Below are 17,590 nucleotides of genomic sequence, written 5' to 3'. Positions count from 1 at the left end.
ATTCTGTGACTGACCTTTAAAGACCGGTTGCTGCTCGTCTACAATAAAGATTCTGTCTCTTGCAGGCTGGACGGACATCAGCTCGCCATGCGTCTGTGGAGTGAAGATGTGTGGGAAAGTCATGGATGTAGTTGAGCTAGGAGGTTTAGATGCATCATTCCTCACAGTTTTGGCGTGGTCATGAGAAGGATCTTGTGTTGGACGGGGTCTTGATGTAGTCTGAGATAACTCTACATTCCAGGCTGGTGCCAGTTTGGAATCCTGTGTAGTATTTGTGTAGCCATGATATCTACCTGTCCCGAGTGAGCTAGTCATGGGATCGGTGGGATTTGTATTCTCTGGTAAAGAGGTCCCTTCAGTTTGAGTAAACACTTCAGTAGATCGGCTTTGAAACATTTGCACATTAGGGTCTTCACTAGCTGCTATAATTAGTGTTGGCGCAGTCCATGCGATCTGCTCATTATTGCCGGTGGTACCGAGGTTTTGTTGTGTATATTGCATTAATCCTTTGCTAGATGTTGTCTCATCATTACTGAGAATGGTGGATTTAAATGCTGTCCTACGGATCAGTTCTGTTAGGGAAGTTGGTGCTGTCTCAGTTTGCAGCATTGATTGGGTTTCTGAGACACTTTTTTGAGTTCCAGATTTGTTCTCGTGCCTTGTGATGGACTCCGTTTTTGTTGAAAGACCTCTTATGTGTTCAGTAGTAGATTCTGCTGTAGTTAATGCTCTTTGTGTGAGAGATTCTATAAGACTCCTTGTGGTTGATATTAGTTGTTTAGGGAGATCTGTCTCATATGTGGCTGGAGAGACTGAGGTGGACTCATTCTTATGGTTTGTGGTTGTCACTGTATGTATTGGCGAATCTGTCTTGATCTTTGTGATAGGCTCTGCCTGGGATGGGGACTTGGTCTTACTCTTTATTATTGGTTGTGTATGTTTAGTCAACACTGTGGTGGCTTCTGTGATTGGCTCTGGTTTGGTGGAGAAGCCTGTACTGTTCTTTAGGTCTTTCAATATAGCTGGTTCTGTGTTTGTAATGGACACTGTGTGATTTCTAGATTCAGTAAGGCTTTTCACTGTGCTATTTGTGACTGGCCCTGTATCTCTTGCAAATTCTGTACTGCTCGGAGTGCTCTGTATTGGCATATTTCCATTTGTATGGCTAGTAGTGTGCGATTCTGGCTCATTTTCATTAAAATATACAAATGTTACAAAGGCAGGTGGACTCTTTTCTGTGGGTTCAGTTTGGGACTGTGTCATTAAATAAGGTAGAGTTACTGTAATTGGAATCAATGGGTTATTTTCTGTTGGTTTCTGTGTGGATACATTCTGCGGTTTCTGAGTAGACACCTCAACCTGGACCTCTGTAGTTTGCATTATCTGGGTCTGTGTACTAGATCCTGGCACATTCTTGGTGATTGTCTCAGGTTTAATCTGGATGGTTAGTTTTGGCTGACTAGATGTAATGACCTCATCTAGGCTTTGAGAAGTCAGGTATGATGGCATTTTGGTGGTTAGATCTTCCCTAGTGGGTGTGGTTAGCTCCTGCTGGATCAGTAGATCCTGTGAGGTTCTCTCAGGACTGGTGTGTGTCCTGATGTCTAGCTTTGGCGGTGTTGCTCCTAGTTGACTGACTGTGGTGGTACTGTACTCTGCTGCTTGCGCTGAGTTATGTTTTGCGTGTGATCTTGAATGTTTATGTGTAAATGGTTTAGTATGTGGCCTTGTGTATGCCTCAGGTGGCCTACTTTGTTCTATGCTGTTCAACTTGTGAATTGCAGTCTGACTGTCTGCTATGGACGTTGGGTGAGGCGTTCTGGGCTCTGACACCTGTGTTACATCAGTCTGACTGTCCAGGGCACTCTGGGTAATTAGCTTTGGTTGAGTTGCTTCAAATGTTTCTGAAAGCCCTTGTAGTGTTAAAGAACCGGTCTGGTTCTCCCTTTGTGTTTCTAAATAGAATTCAGAACTCAATGGCTTTGTACTGAAAACTGTATCATTATGGGTGGATATGTGAATTTTGGTAGATGGTGCGGTCTCAATGCTGTGGTGAAGTTGCGGAGGGTTAGTTTGATTAGGATATGTGGTAAAGTCTGACTGTTTCTGGGTAATGAGGTGTATAGGAGTCTGGGAAATGTGGTTCCTTTGTGCATGGTGATCTGATGAGTGTTTATGGTGGTGACCATGTGGATGCGGTTGGGTATGGTTGTGTTGATGTTTTGGATGATGTCTGCTTGGTTCTGCAATGGCTGTTCTATGGGATAGAGTTCCTTTATGTTGAGAAATTGTATTGGTTTCCTCTTGGTTTAATGGGTCTACAACTGGGTGCCTGTGTTTATGGGAATGTGTCCTTTGTTGAATTTGATGGTTTTCTCTAGTACCTAGGTCTTTCTCATTTTTAGGCTCTGTGTGTACCCGGGTCATCATTTGACTTGGGTCCTCTGTAGATGCTTCCATATGTCCATGTGAATGGTCGTCAGAATGAGATAGTTTATCAATAGTCCTTTCAAATTGGGTGGCAGGTATTTCAGTCTGTGTAGGTCTAGTAACACTGGTGTTAGTGGTTAATTCTGACTGAAAATGATCTCTCCGTTCCTGAACAACTTCAGAAGGCTTTGTTGAGAAGATAGGGTGTTGACCACTTAGATGTGTCTGGTTATGGATAACATTTCCATCTGGTATCTTTACTTCTACTTTCGATTTAAGTTCTTGCATTACTTCAGGTTCATGTGGCAATTTTACTGTTCTAAAGTGAGCAGAACGTGAGACATCATTATACTGATCAAACAGAGGCACAGAAGTCACATTTTCATTGTTTATTTGCTGGCTTTGGGTGTTCAAAGAGTTCACTTCATGTAGCACTGCATCCTTTCCGGTCATAAAGGTGGAATTTGAAGACAGAACCATATGTTGGAGGCTGTTGGTGATGGAGCTGGAATTTTGATTTAAAATAGCATTAAGCAGTACTGAAGTGTTGCTTGACTTTTCTTTCAGCTGCCTACTCATCTGTGTAACAGCCTGTAAACTTGGTGGAAAACGTCTAAGCTTATCTGCTGGTGATGGAATACCTCTTTGACCAGGCTTAAAAGTGTTCCTCAGAGGTGTCGTGGCACTCCTCAGTGGTTTGGGGCTCGTTGGCCACCCTGCTAAACCTGCAGTAACATTGGAGTTGTTCAAATGACCCATTATGGGTTTTAATGTGACATTCTTATGATGTACATGTGGAGGGCTTTGATATCTGGCTGATGGATTTCTCAGTGTCGATCTCATAACTGCCTTGGCTTTGCTAGGTGGAGTTGGTCCCTTCCTGATGACCGGACGCGTCTGAGCGGATTCACCCACAGAATGGCTCTTAACCGTCATAGGCATCTTGGTGGAGTACCACTGACTTCTTAAGGAGCTGGAGTTTCTTTGCTGGTGATGGGTGGAATTACCTTCTCCTGCTAGTAGACCTCCTTGCACCGGATAGACTTTGGCAGACTTTGCAGTAGAGTCTTTTAAAATACCAGGTGGTTTTCTGCCATCTTTGGGGAGAGGAGGATTAGGTGGAGCTGCTTTGCTTAGGTGTCCACGAGATGCTGGCACTGGTTTTCTTGGCATGGTCTTGGGGGTCACAGTCACGTAGTAAGGAGTCCCCAGTGTGGTTCCAGTGAAAGATTCCACTTCATCTGTGTTACTGGCAGCAAGATCTGCAGAAGGAGAAAAACAAGAAAATATTGTTTCCAAATTATAGTCAAAACAAATTTGCCTTGTAAATTCTTGTTTTGCAAGTCTAAATCAATGTTTTGCGATTCTAATATTTAATTACCAGCAGCGAATGCTTAAGGGCACTTGCTGAATACATGAAACAGATTAATTCATCCACCCACTCCAGCTTTCAGGTTGTGAGACTTTACCTAGCATGAACAAAAATATTCCTCTGTGAAATCAACACAAAACAGTCAGACGCTCGATTTCTATAAACTGGTAATGTGGCTTCAAGGAATTTTAAACTTTTGGAAAGAGAATACCTGGACTATTATTATTAGTGATGATTTGTATAGCGCCATCATAGTCTGTGGCATTGTACAGAACAGTAAGAAGAAAACAAGGTTGCATAAAAAGACAGACATTGCTACATAATACAGAACTGATACAGTATAAAATTGATAGTGACAAATGTACATTGAGACCTTGATGAGTCATGCCCTAGTGACGAAACACATTGGGAGGAGCTAGGATGCACGCCATAGTCAGCCCGGAGGCCGGCAGGAGCTTGGGGCTCTCCATAGGCTGCATTAGGCCAATTCTCCCTAGCAACATGGAGAATTTTCATTGGTCTACCATGAACCAATGAGAATTCTCCCTGTTGCCGAGAATTCCTGTTGGTCTTTTGCAGCCCAATGAAATGTCTTTATACGTTTCACTATGAATTCAGAAGTTTGAGCACTTGACAAAAGGGAGGTTGGCCCGAAACATTGTGCTGTTTGTAATGCTGCATCACCGCCAGTAATGCAATAAAAACACGTTGGATAATTGTCCGTGAAGGGTCGAGTTCTATGGTAATGTTTGTGCATGCTGCCCAATGGAGATCCTTAGTTGGCCATTGAGCTGTGTACGAAGGACCGATTATCAGCAGGACACGTTTCACGTCACGGCGGCGATCGAAAGGGGCAACATGGATGCAGCAACTAGGCTAGTGAGAGAGCACACTGTCCATTCTCATGGGCTTTCATAGCATGCGCATCCTTTTTTAACCATTTCTGCCACCCGGATGTGACCCTCACATCCAGGCAGCTGCTCTGCTGCGGTGCCGCGCTTCAGCGCGCGATTGCGGGTGCGTCCCCGTGCTGTCCTCCGGTAGCCCTAGGATCAGTGAACAGGAACATGGTTCCCGATCACCGATCCGTGTCCCCAGCAGAAAAACCGAAGCGCTCTTACTAGAGGCTTCAGTCTTTGTGCAAATAAAATTTTCTGCGTCCTCCTTGTGCTTCCAGTGATCGAGAAGCACAAGGAGAAAAAAAATAAACTCAATGTAGTAAAACTACACCTATATATTTTTTACATTACAATTTACACATATGATAACATTAAAAATTAACTGTTTATTTCCCACACCAAAATATTACCCAAATAAAATTTTTAATGGGAAAAAAAATTACAATTAACCACATAACGACCGTCTAACGCCGATAGGCAGCGGCTGGTCGTTTGTGGTTTTACATGGAAACGGTTCCATGTCAGTTCACGGAGGGTGTCTCCGTGAACAGCCTACGAGCCTTCGATCGCGGCTCGCAAGCTAATTGTAAACACGCAGGGAAAAAATCCCCGCTGTTTACATCTTACAGCGCTGCTGCTGCGCAGCACCGTAAAGGAGATCGGCGATCCCCGGCCTCTGATTGGCTGAAGCCTATCAGAGGCGGTCAGGACGGATCGCCGTCCTGTGCTGCCCATGGAGCGAAGGGGAAGGAGGGAAGGAGAGGGAGGGAGGAATAGCGCTACAGAGGGGGGCTTTGAGGAGCCCCCCCCCCCCCGCTCGGCCACACGGAGCTGCAGCGATCAGAACCCCCCAGCAGGTCATCCCCCTAGTGGGGAAAAAAGGGGGGGGGGAGTCTGGTTGCCCTGCCACACTGCTGATCTGTGCTGTGGGCTGGAGAGCCCACGCCGCACAGAGATGCGCTATCTGTCCCAGGAGAGGACGTCAAGATGTGTGCTCCTAATCCCTAGATAGGTTTGATGCAATGAATGTTTGCATGTCTGCACTATGCATGTTACAGGGCCAGAGTTAGGACACCTATGTTTACCTGGGTACTTCTGCGCAGTATAGGTGACTAATCAAAAGAATGCATTGTTCTGTGAACCAAGACCCCGGCTTTTAACTTAGCTGTAGGGATAACAGTGGTGCCTGGATGAGTAAATCTGTGAATGCATTTGTTTGAACATTTGCATGCGAGAGTGCGAAGGGTTAATAGATTTTTGCTGTTTTCTGGCCACACCCCCTTCAGCACCTCCCTTTCCTTAATAACTTATTTAATGTCCTAACTAGAGGCAATGTGCCTGGATATATGCGCTTTTTTCTTATTTTTAACATTAGGATGCACTGCCTATGCTAAGCGGAGCTTAAAAATACATCCCGAACGGGTATGTTTTTTTAAGCAAGTGTGAACAGTCGCTTACAGAAATATCCACACCAGCCCAGCAAAAATAGTGCCACAGTCAAAATTCTGGTGTTTCATGTACATTTTAAACTGAAGGTCCTGACCTGTATCCAGGGCCGTGCCGAGGCAGAGAGGCTCCAGCCTCAGGGCGCAGTGTAGGAGGGGGCACACAACTCATTCAGCTATCATTCCCCTATTGTGTTTGAAGCAGAGAGAAATAAGAAAAGGGGATACATGGCAGTCAGTGCGAGCCAGATAACTAAAGAATAAGGTGTTGGGGGATTGGGGTCTCTGGCGTGCCTCTTAGTCTAATAGCAATCAGTGTGTGACAGTTGGGGTGGGAGGGATGGAGGGGCGCACTATGGTATCTTATCCTTGGGTGCTGGAGGACCTTATCCCGGCTCTGCCTGCATCTGCATGATTTTTTTTATGCACTGCACTGCTGCCACTTACATAGTTGTACTAATAAGCAGCTGTGCAGGTATTCCTAATAAAGTGCTGCATGAGTATACAGGTTAGTACACATAGATTTTTGAAGGAATTAGGGAATTTTAGAATCTGGCTCACACAAAACAAATAGAATGGAATAAAATCTCGTTATGTCAACTATGAGCCGCAAGTTCTGTAGAGCGAAATCAATTTGCATGCGATATGTGCATACATTACCACAGAGCCCACGTGCCTCGCGCACTTCAAATGAGACAAGCCTCAAGAAAACCGCTATTGACACAAAACGGATTCAGGCTGCCACGAGGCAAACCCTAATTAGCCACTTGGTGATTGATAGCCGTATCGCTAAGCCTTGCAGATACGGAACGGCTGTCAATTACACTGGAGTGGGACAACACGCGCAGCATGTGCTAATGAACTGCTGAGATTCCGACACAGATCCTGCGGCAGATGGCACATTGGGTGGCACTTCCAGTAGGATGTAAGCCAAGTCTTGCGCCACAATGCCGCGACACAGTCTGGAATGCTCAAGCTATTGCTAATTTATTGTCGCCGCCCTCTGATGAAAGGATGGACCTGCTAATTTGTCCTACATAAAAAAAAAAAACCTGTTTCAAAAGTTAAGAGGTGGAATATTATTCTGACACAAGTTTGAAAGTAGATGTCGCTCACGGTTGTACACCTGGCAACAGCGTTGCATTGTGACGCTCCGCCCCCTCGCATCGCCAAAAACGTCGCTTCATGCATGCATTCCGCTGCCACCAACATATTGAAAATGTCACCATCTATAGACTTCCATGCATTCAGTGGCTGTGGAAGCCGGACGGTAACACGATTTTGACTTTGCGGCAGGTCAGCTGGGTAGTGTACTAGGCCCTATACATTTTCTTTGCTGTTGCATTAACCTGTGTGCAAAAAGGGTAACGCAACGCAAAAAGTGCCCTGGTGTAAAAGGGGCCTAAAGGTACGTAGTGTATCCATATAATGGGCTTGATTCACTAAGACAAATAGCATGCCTTATCAAAGTTAGCACGCCTTATCAAAGCTCATCAAAGCTAACCCTGCGGATTCCCTATGCTACTCAGGATAAGGCGTGTTAACTTTGATAAGACGTGCTAACTTTGATAAGATGTGCTATTTGCCTTAGTAAATCAAGCCCAAAGTGTCTGTTGCCCTAAACAAAATCTGTGTGCTTCCCAGAGCGGGTATTGGGCTCCCAGCCATGCAGCATGGTCTGTCCCATAGAGAAGGGGGGCACAAGTAGGAGGCATCCTGCTGTGAGCTGAAATTACACTGCCAAGGAATTTCCAACTTGGCGAACCACTGAGGAGAGAAGGGCTGACATTACAGGACACTTGCACTTGTACAGTAACATTTTCTTTTCTCCCATATGTCTCAGATCCATACAAAGTCACAGGGCGGACTGTGTTATTGAGGAAATAGACAAGTGTTCCTAAATGCCAGATTAAACAGGTGACTTTTCACTTTGCAATTTAAGGACTTCCGATGCCGATTAAAAAATCTAATTTGTACTCACCTGGGGCTTCTTCTAGCCCCGAGCAGCAGTCTCAGCCCCTCGCCTGCAGCCCCAGTCTAGCTTGGTGTCCCCACTGGCCGCCCGCAATGATGGTGACCCACCGGCAGAACTGGCTCTTCTGCGCCTGCCCACGCGTTCACGTCATCTGGCGTGTACTGTGCCTGTGCAGTAGTTGTGTGCAGGCGGAGTATGCACCAAATGACATGGACGCGCGGGAACGAGCGGCCATGCAGGCGCAGAAGAGCTGACCCCGCCGACGGGTCCCCATCATTGTGGGAGGCCAGTGGGGACACCGAAGAGGACCAGGTCTGCGGTGAGGGACTGAGACTGCTGCTTGGGGCTGGAAGAAGCCCCAGGTGAGTGCAAATTAGATTTTTTTAACTCGCATTGGAAGTCCTTTAAAGTAATCCTGTAAAGAAAAAAAAAGTGCATCGGGGGGGGGGGGGTACTTATCTCGGGACGGAGAAGTCACTGGATCCTAATGTGGCTTCCCCTGTCCTCTTCAGCCTCGGGGGCCTGCTTTGTTTAACTTTAGGGAGGCCTAACAACATCTTTGTATACTGATTTGGGAAGGAATGAGAATCCCCATGAGGAGATGCACTAGTCCAAAATCTGTCCGATCTTTCAGCATTGTGCTACCTACTGTAAGTGACCCCAACATATAAAATGTACAGGTCATCAAGAGTAAAATACACTATAAATGTATGCTTTTACCATTTCTGCGATAGTTGTCCGTTAAACCTGAAGTTATTTGGGCTTTATTATATTTGGCAAATATTCATTATTTAGCCTTGTGCATGGGAGGTGGAGCAGATGTGAAAATGATTCTGTAAACTGTCCAGGCACTATAAAGGATAAGCTGGACTCTCCAAATGAGAGCTGGAGACTGGCGTCTGATCTGACTTTGCTGGCGTCCATCGCAATGGATTACCCAGCCACCCACCAAAGCCTGTTAATATCCACAATAGGAAGCAGAAGGATTCCTCCGCAGAGACCATCAGCAGGAGTCACAGGAAGCCCAGGAAAATTGCTTTTTACACCAACAGATAACCGAGTGTTACTCTTTAAACTATGCGAAGATAAACTGCGGCGCATACCAGACTTGTGCATACATTTCCCTGCCTTTTCCTGTAGTAAGAAGCGATCTCAATGTCATCATTTTGGTGAATCACAAAATGTATTTTGAAGTTTACAACCAGCCTAAAGAATTTGCTGCAGGAGGGGAAAGTTGTGTTTTCACTGACCCGGGGACGGCCAGACAGGAAACACAGTCTTATCCAGTGCTCAGCGGTTTATAGGACACAGGAGGATGCACAGAGTGCTCTGCCCATTTTTCACTTTCTCACAAGCTGACAGCACTGAGGAGGTGCCCTCAGCCTGGCGTAACCTTCCAGAGGAAACAGTTTGGACTACCGAACAGGGCACCAGCTGGGGGGGATAAGTGTGGAATGATCTACAAATGAGATATACCGGTAGTTAAAGTGAACCGAGCACCATTTTTAGCACTCAGGGTATCTCAATAACACATGAAAAATGCATACCAACAATATGTCTCATTATTAAAAATAAACTTCCATTTTACCTTTTATTTTACCCCAGCAAAGAGATTTCAGGAAGCTAATTGTTTTATTGTAGTCATTACCAAGAAGTAAACAATACCTTTTCATTAACAGAGGGGGGTGGGCAATTAGGACAGTTTCTTCAAAGAGATTATCTAGAGTGAATGTGTCAAAATAGCATCTCTGACTTCTGTAAAGGACTGTGAGAAGGGGAAGGGGAAACATGGCAGCTTCTATGCCAGGAGAAATTCCAGTGAAAGAAAGGGTGCTTAGTTTCCTTTAAAGGTTCCAAAAACTAAATATATATATATTTTTTTACTAACTTGCAACATTGGATTTCAGCAGAGAGCTGTTTTAAAAATTGAATAGCCGCCACTGCTACTTCTTACTGATCAATGCCAAGCTACATGACCATCGATCCCTGACAAACATGGCTTCTGCAGAAATGATCATGTGACCTGAAGGAGTTAAAAAGGTGTCTGGAGTAAATATTTGATAACGCTTGTCTGCTTGGGCACTAGATGATGAAAACAGTGAAGCAAAGCGGCGTCATGGTCAGCACCCTCGTCTTGCAGTGCTGCGTTCCCGGTTCGAATCCCTGCCAGGGCACTATCTGCACAGAGTTTCTATGTTCTTCCTGTGTGTATGGGTTTCCTCTAGGTTCTCCAGTTTCCACCAACATCCCAAAAATCTACAGAGAAGTTGATTGGCTTCCCCCAAAAAATTGGCCCTAGACTATGACCATGGTAGGGATTAGATCTGAACCCCTCTGAGGGACAGTCCGTGACAAGACTATATACTGTGTACGGCGCAGCAGAAGACTTCATCTCTATATAAATCATAAATATTATTGGCAATCTTATTATTGATATTATAATATCCAGTTGCATCCTGACAGTGTGAAAGCTCTTGGCTATATGTTAGGATATATGATACGCCTAATACTAATCCTCCTACCGATACGCCTAATACTAACCCTCCTACGGATACACTTAACACTAACCCTCCTACCAATACGCCTGGGGGTCCTTTCACACTGGGGCGGTGCGGTAATTTCACCGCACCCCACCACAGGACATTGAAAGTCTATGGGGACTTTCATACTAATGCGGTATGGTGTGACGAAGTGACGTTTTCGGCGCATCTCCAACACTCAGACAGATCTACGTTACCGCACGGTTCTGCATCCCGGAAGGTCTGTTTTTGGTGGTGCAGCCTCTGGGCCGCACCGCTGCCGCCAATCCGCAGTCTCAAACCTGCCTCACACAAACCCTACTACCAATACGCCTAGCACTTTCCTCCCTACAGATATGCCTACTAATAATCCTCCTACCGATACACCTAACACTACCCCTCCTATCAAAACGCTTAACAATAACCTTCCTATTAATACGCTGAACTCTAACCCTCCTACCAATAGGCATAACACTAACCCTCCTACCAAGATACCTGTTACGTCTTGCGGAGAAGGTCAGGTGCTGTTGACCTTTCCACTGTGATATGAACCACCCAAGCACAGGATCTAAGTGACCACGGGTCTTCACCCACGACCCCTTGAGGGGGAAGCAGGACCACAACCCCTTGAGGGGGAAGTGGATACTTAGCTGCCTAGTGCCCACCAGGTTGCGCTGAAGGTGATTCGACAGTGGATCGGAGAACAGGTTACAGCTCAGTGTGGAGAACCAGAGACTGGTAATCGTGGTCGTGGACGGAGCCGAGGTCAGGGCAGGCGGATAACTGGAAGGTCGGAGACAAGCAGGAGGTCGAGGCAGGCGGCAGATAATCGTAATCAGGAACGCAAGCCAAGGGTCAGGATGGGCAGAGATCGAGAGTAGTCGGGGTCACAAGCCAAAGGTCAAACCAGAAAATACTAATCAGTATACAAGTACTCGCTCAGGCAAATGCTGTAAGAACAAACAGCACTCCTGAGAAGGGCAGGCCTGCTTAAATAGGAAATTGGGCGCCAACAACGCCTGCGCGTGCACACAGCGCAGAGCTTTTACGCATGCGCTCGACCTTTCTTGCGCACTGCACAAGACCCCACGCGTGCAATGCTGTGCGCGCCAAACCACCCGCACAAGATATAAAACCTAGCGCACCCGCGAGAACGCCGGACCAAACCAGGACGGTGAGTGTAACAACACCTAACACTAATCACCTACCAATATGCCCAACAACCCTCCTACCAATACGCCTAACACTAACCCTCCTACCAAAATGTCTAACACTAGCTCTCCTACCAATACGCCTAACACTAACCCTCCTACAGATATGCCTACTAATAATCCTCCTATCGATACACCTAACACTACCCCTCCTATCGAAACGCTTAACAATAACCTTCCTATCAATACGCTGAACTCTAACCCTCCTACCAATAGGCATAACACTAACCCTCCTACCGAAATGCCTAACACTAATCCACCTACCAATATGCCCAACAACCCTCCTACCAATACACCCAACACTAACCCTCCTACCGAAATGCCTAACACTAATCCACCTACCAATATGCCCAACAACCCTCCTACCAATACACCCAACACTAACCCTCCTACCGAAATGCCTAACACTAGCCCTCCTACCGATAGGCCTAACAATAACGCTCCTATCACTTTGTATTGCATTCTATGGCGGCACCTGATGCAGCCAAGTGTGGTGGTGCCCAATTCACACAATCCATCTGTGGGCAATATTGATGTGACTACTTTCCAACAAGGCCAGGCACAGACAGAACTCTCAGCCGGTAGGTCTGGAAGTCCTTGCTACAGTCTTATGAGGAGAGGTTCCTGACCAGGTACTGTAACACTCATTTATTTGAGGGCATACGACTGGGGGGTTTTGTTGGGCGACGGCTGAAGAGGTTAGATCGAATATAAATAAATTTGTGGTTAATGATTTATTGCCATTGGCTTTGCAAAAAATGTTTTTGTTGCTTTTCCCAGTTGATCGGCTCTTTTAATGGTCTCCCTTCTCCTTCCTAATGCCTAACCCTGACATCCCCCTTGCAGAACCCTTCTCAACCATGTACAATACTTCCTGACATATAACCCTAACCTCCTAAACTTAATTGTTAAATCTAACCTCAATCTCCAAAACAGAGCCTATTCCTAACCTCTAAACCTAACCCTAATCCAATACTCATCTTCTGTCTCCTTCACTTACAGCTTAAACATTCCAGTGCCAGCATTCGGATATGGTCTGTACTGCTAGATATTGGCTATTGATACTGGCTATAATGCTGCATATTGGCTGTACTGGGGGATATTTGCTGTACTGGTGGATATTGGCTAGACTGATGGATATTGACTACACTGCTGCATATTGGTTGTACTACTAGATGTTGACTACACTGCTGGATATTGGCTTTACTGCTAGATATTGGCTGTATTGGTGGATATTGGCTAGACTGGTGGATATTGGCCACACTGCAGGATATTGGCTTTACTGCTAGATATTGGCTACACTGCTGTATATTGGCTACACAGCGGGATAATGGCTACACTGCGGGATAATGGCTACACTGCGGGATAATGGTAGCCATTACTGCAGGACATTGGCGGCACTGCAGGACACTGGCGGCACTGCAGGACACTGGCGGCACTGCAGGAAATTGGTTATGAGATATTGGCTGCACTGCCGAGCATTGGCTGCACTGCAGGACATTGGTTGCACTGCAGGACATTGGTTGCACTGCAGGACATTGGCCGAACTGCTGGATAATGGCCGAACTGCTGGATAATGGCCGAACTGCTGGAAATTGGCCACACTGCAGGATATTGGCTATACTGCTGGATTATTGGCTACACTGCTGGATATTGGCTACACTGCGGGATATTGGCTATACTGCTGGATTATTGGCCACACTGCTGGATATTGGCCACACTGCTGGATTATTGGCCAAACTGCTGGATTATTGGCTACACTGCTGCATATTGGCTACACTGTGGGATATTGGCTACACTGCGGGATATTGGCTACACTGCGGGACACTGGTGGCACTGCAGGACACTGGCATTGGCACTGCAGGATTATTGGACACACTGCTGGATTATTGGCCACACTGCTGGATTGTTGGCCACACTGCTGGATATTGGCCACACTGCTGGATATTGGCCACACTGCTGGATATTGGCCACACTGCTGGATATTGGCCACACTGCTGGATATTGACTACACCGCTGGATATTGGCCACACTGCTGGATATTGGCCACACTGCTGGATATTGGCCACACTGCTGGATATTGGCCACACTGCTGGATATTGGCCACACTGCAGGATATTGGCCACACTGCTGGATATTGGACACACTGCTGGATATTGGACACACTGCTGGATATTGGACACATTGCTGGATATTGACTACACCGCTGGATATTGGCTACACTAAAGGATATTGGCTACACTAAAGGATATTGGCTGTACTGATAGATATTGTCTACACTGCGGAGGGTTAGCGCCTTCACATTACAGCTTGAATCAAGGTGCCGCTTATTACCGATATTGCCCATTGGTTCTGTGTGGGGCCAAATTGAACAGGCACTCCAATTATTTGTTTCAATATATATGTAATCAGCTAACGAAGCAACTTAAAAACAGACAGAACAAGCTCTAGTGCCCACACTGAACTAGGAACAATCTATGCCTTTAGCTGGACTTGACGGCCAGAACCCAAACCCCTCCTGAAGCCTTGCTTTGTGCATCACAAGTGAAAGTCTGATGAGTGTTCAAGCTGGATGTGAGCTGTAAGCCAGAGCTGTGCTGGCTCTATGGAGAGAGGCTGGTGCATCCTGTCCTCCAGCTTCCTGAGGCCGGATGAGGATTCCTGCAGTGTGTTTCCGTAGATCCCCCTGGACACGGGACTGTGACCTTATCTGCAGGAAAACCTGTCCCAGATAAGTCAGGAGCGGAGTGGGGGTGGAGGCGCGCGGTCAGGGGAAAGGAATGGACTCTGCAGGAACTACTTGGCATTCGGCTCTTTCTGATCCATGGATAAGTCAATGAGAAATGCTGCTGCAATTCACACCTCTCAGTGACACTCGGGGAATACACTCTGGCACAGATTCATCAGGCCTGTTACTACGTGCAAAACGAGCTTGCTGCCTATAGCAACCAATCAGGTTTTAAGTGGACCTGAACTCTTGGACAGGACAAAAGGAAAACATAGAGAAATGCGCTCTGTATGTATTTAGAGAGTTTACAATGTGTAATTCCCCCTCATCTGTGACTAATCACCATTGTAATTTAATCTCTTAGCTGTGTCAGCTCAGAAATCTCCTCTACCAGAGCAGAGCTGCTAACTGGTAACCACAGAATGTTATGTCTGCTTCCATGAAAGCAGGAAGTAGACATACTGCAGATTTATTGCAGGTGCAGGATTTGTATCAGCTGTAACAAAAACGTTTTTTGTTTTTTTTAACGGTTATAATTCTGTTGCTTATCTTTTAGAGCAGAGAGGAAGTTCTGAGTTCAGGTCCGCTTTAAAGTGGTCTGAAAGTCAGCATTTCTACTTTGCTCTAAGGCTGGTTTCACAGTGGGACGTTACAGGCGCACGTTAGAGCAGCCTGTAACGCACCCCACCGCACAGCAATGAAAAATCAATGGGCTGTTCACAGTGCCCACGTTGCGTTACTTAGTAATGCTGCGCCACAAGACAACGTACTGCATGCAGTACTTTATAAGCGGCAGAGCCGCGTTAGACTGCTTGCACATGCTCAGTAACGTTGGGGAGGAGCGGAGAGCGGCCAGGCACATGGCTAATTAATATTCACTGCACTCAGTGACGTGCAGTGTTTACTTCCTGGAGCGGCCACTCTGTGCGGCGATTGGCCGGGCGGGACCACGTGATGCCGCATGCGTCCAAGAGTACGCATCATGGCATCACGGACGCCAGAGTGAGCTGCACAACGCGGCTCACTCTGACGTCCACATCAGAGAGCACCAGGCGTTGCGTTAGGGGCACGTTATGCGACCATAACGTCCCCTAAAACGCAACGTCCTGCTGTGAAACCAGCCTAAAAGATTCCTCACAGCTTGAAATGCAAAGCACTTTGTCCTGCTATTCAGCTTCAAATCCGCATTCAAACTAGTGATAACAGTATCTTTGTTTACATTCCAATGCTGTTACAATTTGTGTAAACACAGTCTAACAAGTTAAAAGGAACTCTCTGTGCTTCAGACACACACACAGTTCAGAAAAGCTCATTAAAAGATGTTACTATATAATAAAAAGCAGTTTAAATAAAATGCAATGACCGCTATTAGGGCACGATAAACTACACTTTGGAAACTTATAATTTGTAAACAGACAATATTACATATGGACAAAAGCAAATATGATAACTGTATGAGTAATAAAATGTAAGAAAACACATTTTTATTGAATGGTATGTCAGAGTTTCAGACCACTTTAAGTTTCAATCCCCAATCTGCGATGGAAATACAAATCATCTAATCTGCTAAACTGAGGAAGGCTTGTAAAGGGTTAAGGTTAGTCGGCCTTACGCAGATCAATATTTTGTCAGATTCAAACAGGTTTTTCAACTTCCATCAATCTACTGACCACCACGTGGCCAATCGATAAACTTCCAATCGTATTTTGGACATCTTAACATTCAGATTGGGCACAGTAGTAGATTATTTTCATACAGGAGGTAGAGGGCAAAACCGCATAAGCCTGTATTGCATCAAGAACTACATGTCTAGGAAGGCGGGAGCTCGATCAATGTTCAATGACGTTTCTGAATCTGATAGAGATCAAGTAGTGCAATGTGGTCTATTGATCCGTTCATGCTGATGGACCAGCGCATGGCCTGTGTTGCTTCAGTCATAGTATGGGGCCCAGACAGCATTCTCTATGGCAAGGCTAAAAGCAAATAAGCTTTTATAAATTTTAATTGTTTTAATTCCTCTTTAGGCCCATTTTACACTTCTATTGCAAGTGTGCATGGCAATGCAAGGCAATGGGGCCTAGCACACTTACTGCGTCGCAGAGGAAGTGCCTCATCCACTGCCGAGCCGCCGAAATCAGCAGCGCGTTACCGCCAAACTTCCGTGACGGCAAGAGTAATTTAAGTCAATGAGCGACGCAAACCTTTTGAAAAAGGTAGGTGGAGTTGCTGCGCACATGCATGGAAGACGGAATAAGATGGGAATCCCAGTGACGTACTTCCTGTCCAGCAGGGAGTGCGTCACCGAGCAAGGGGCAGCGAGGGGCGTGTGGGGGGCAGCCCTTTGCATATGACCCTCACAGTACACTCTGCTGCAGAGTCATATGAATGATGTTTTGTGCATTGCGGTGCGACAGGAGCGAGGCATTTCGCTGCAAACACACTGGCCAGGTGTAAGACTGGCCTAAGTCCCCGGTCACATCTGAGCGTTTTGCTGGCGATTTTGTCAAAACGCTCAAGCGCTAGTGCCATAATACCCTATGGGCCCGTTCTCACTTGGGCGATTTGGGTTAATCGCCGGCAATTAACGCAAATCGCCAAATGCAAATTTGTATCCTGCACAATTTTCAGGCGATTCCCCGGCGACCGCGTTTAGTGCTATAGAAGTGCTAAACGCGTTCGCAAAAAAAAAATCGTCAAGTGTGAATGGCGTTTTTTTACGCTATTGGCCAAAAATCACCAGAGCAAAACGCTAGCAAAAGCGGTAGCATTTGGCGTTTTGCAAGTGTGAATGGGGCCTAAAGGTTCTCTGAAACCTGCTGCACACAAGTTCAGAGTTCATGGTCTCTGACTCGCACTACTCTGTCTATTGCTTCTGAATTCTGAGTCAGTGGAACACATCCTAGCTTTATGCTATCTGCTTTAGTCTAACTGTGAGTACATAACCCCTATATGAGAAGAGTAAAGCCGGCCATACACTTCCCGATTTTGCCCATCGATATTCAACTGATCTG

The 17,590-nt window shown here is 46.1% G+C and overlaps 1 protein-coding gene across 6 annotated transcripts in view; it reads right to left on the bottom strand.

The window, feature by feature from the left end:
- The window catches only part of LOC137524432 (mucin-4-like), a 119,843-nt gene that overhangs the window by 57,926 nt on the left and 44,327 nt on the right, over positions 1–17,590 (bottom strand). For all 6 annotated transcript variants that reach the window (XM_068244272.1, XM_068244267.1, XM_068244271.1 and 3 more), the window contains exon 2: positions 15–3,692. In XM_068244272.1, the coding sequence (XP_068100373.1) occupies positions 15–3,603 (3,589 nt within the window). In that variant the 5' untranslated portion in view covers positions 3,604–3,692. The remainder of the gene's footprint in view (positions 1–14; positions 3,693–17,590) is intronic.

This window comes from Hyperolius riggenbachi, chromosome 7, assembly GCF_040937935.1.
Source record: "Hyperolius riggenbachi isolate aHypRig1 chromosome 7, aHypRig1.pri, whole genome shotgun sequence".
Lineage (NCBI taxonomy): Eukaryota > Metazoa > Chordata > Amphibia > Anura > Hyperoliidae > Hyperolius > Hyperolius riggenbachi.
This window is presented reverse-complemented; position numbering and strand designations above follow the sequence as displayed.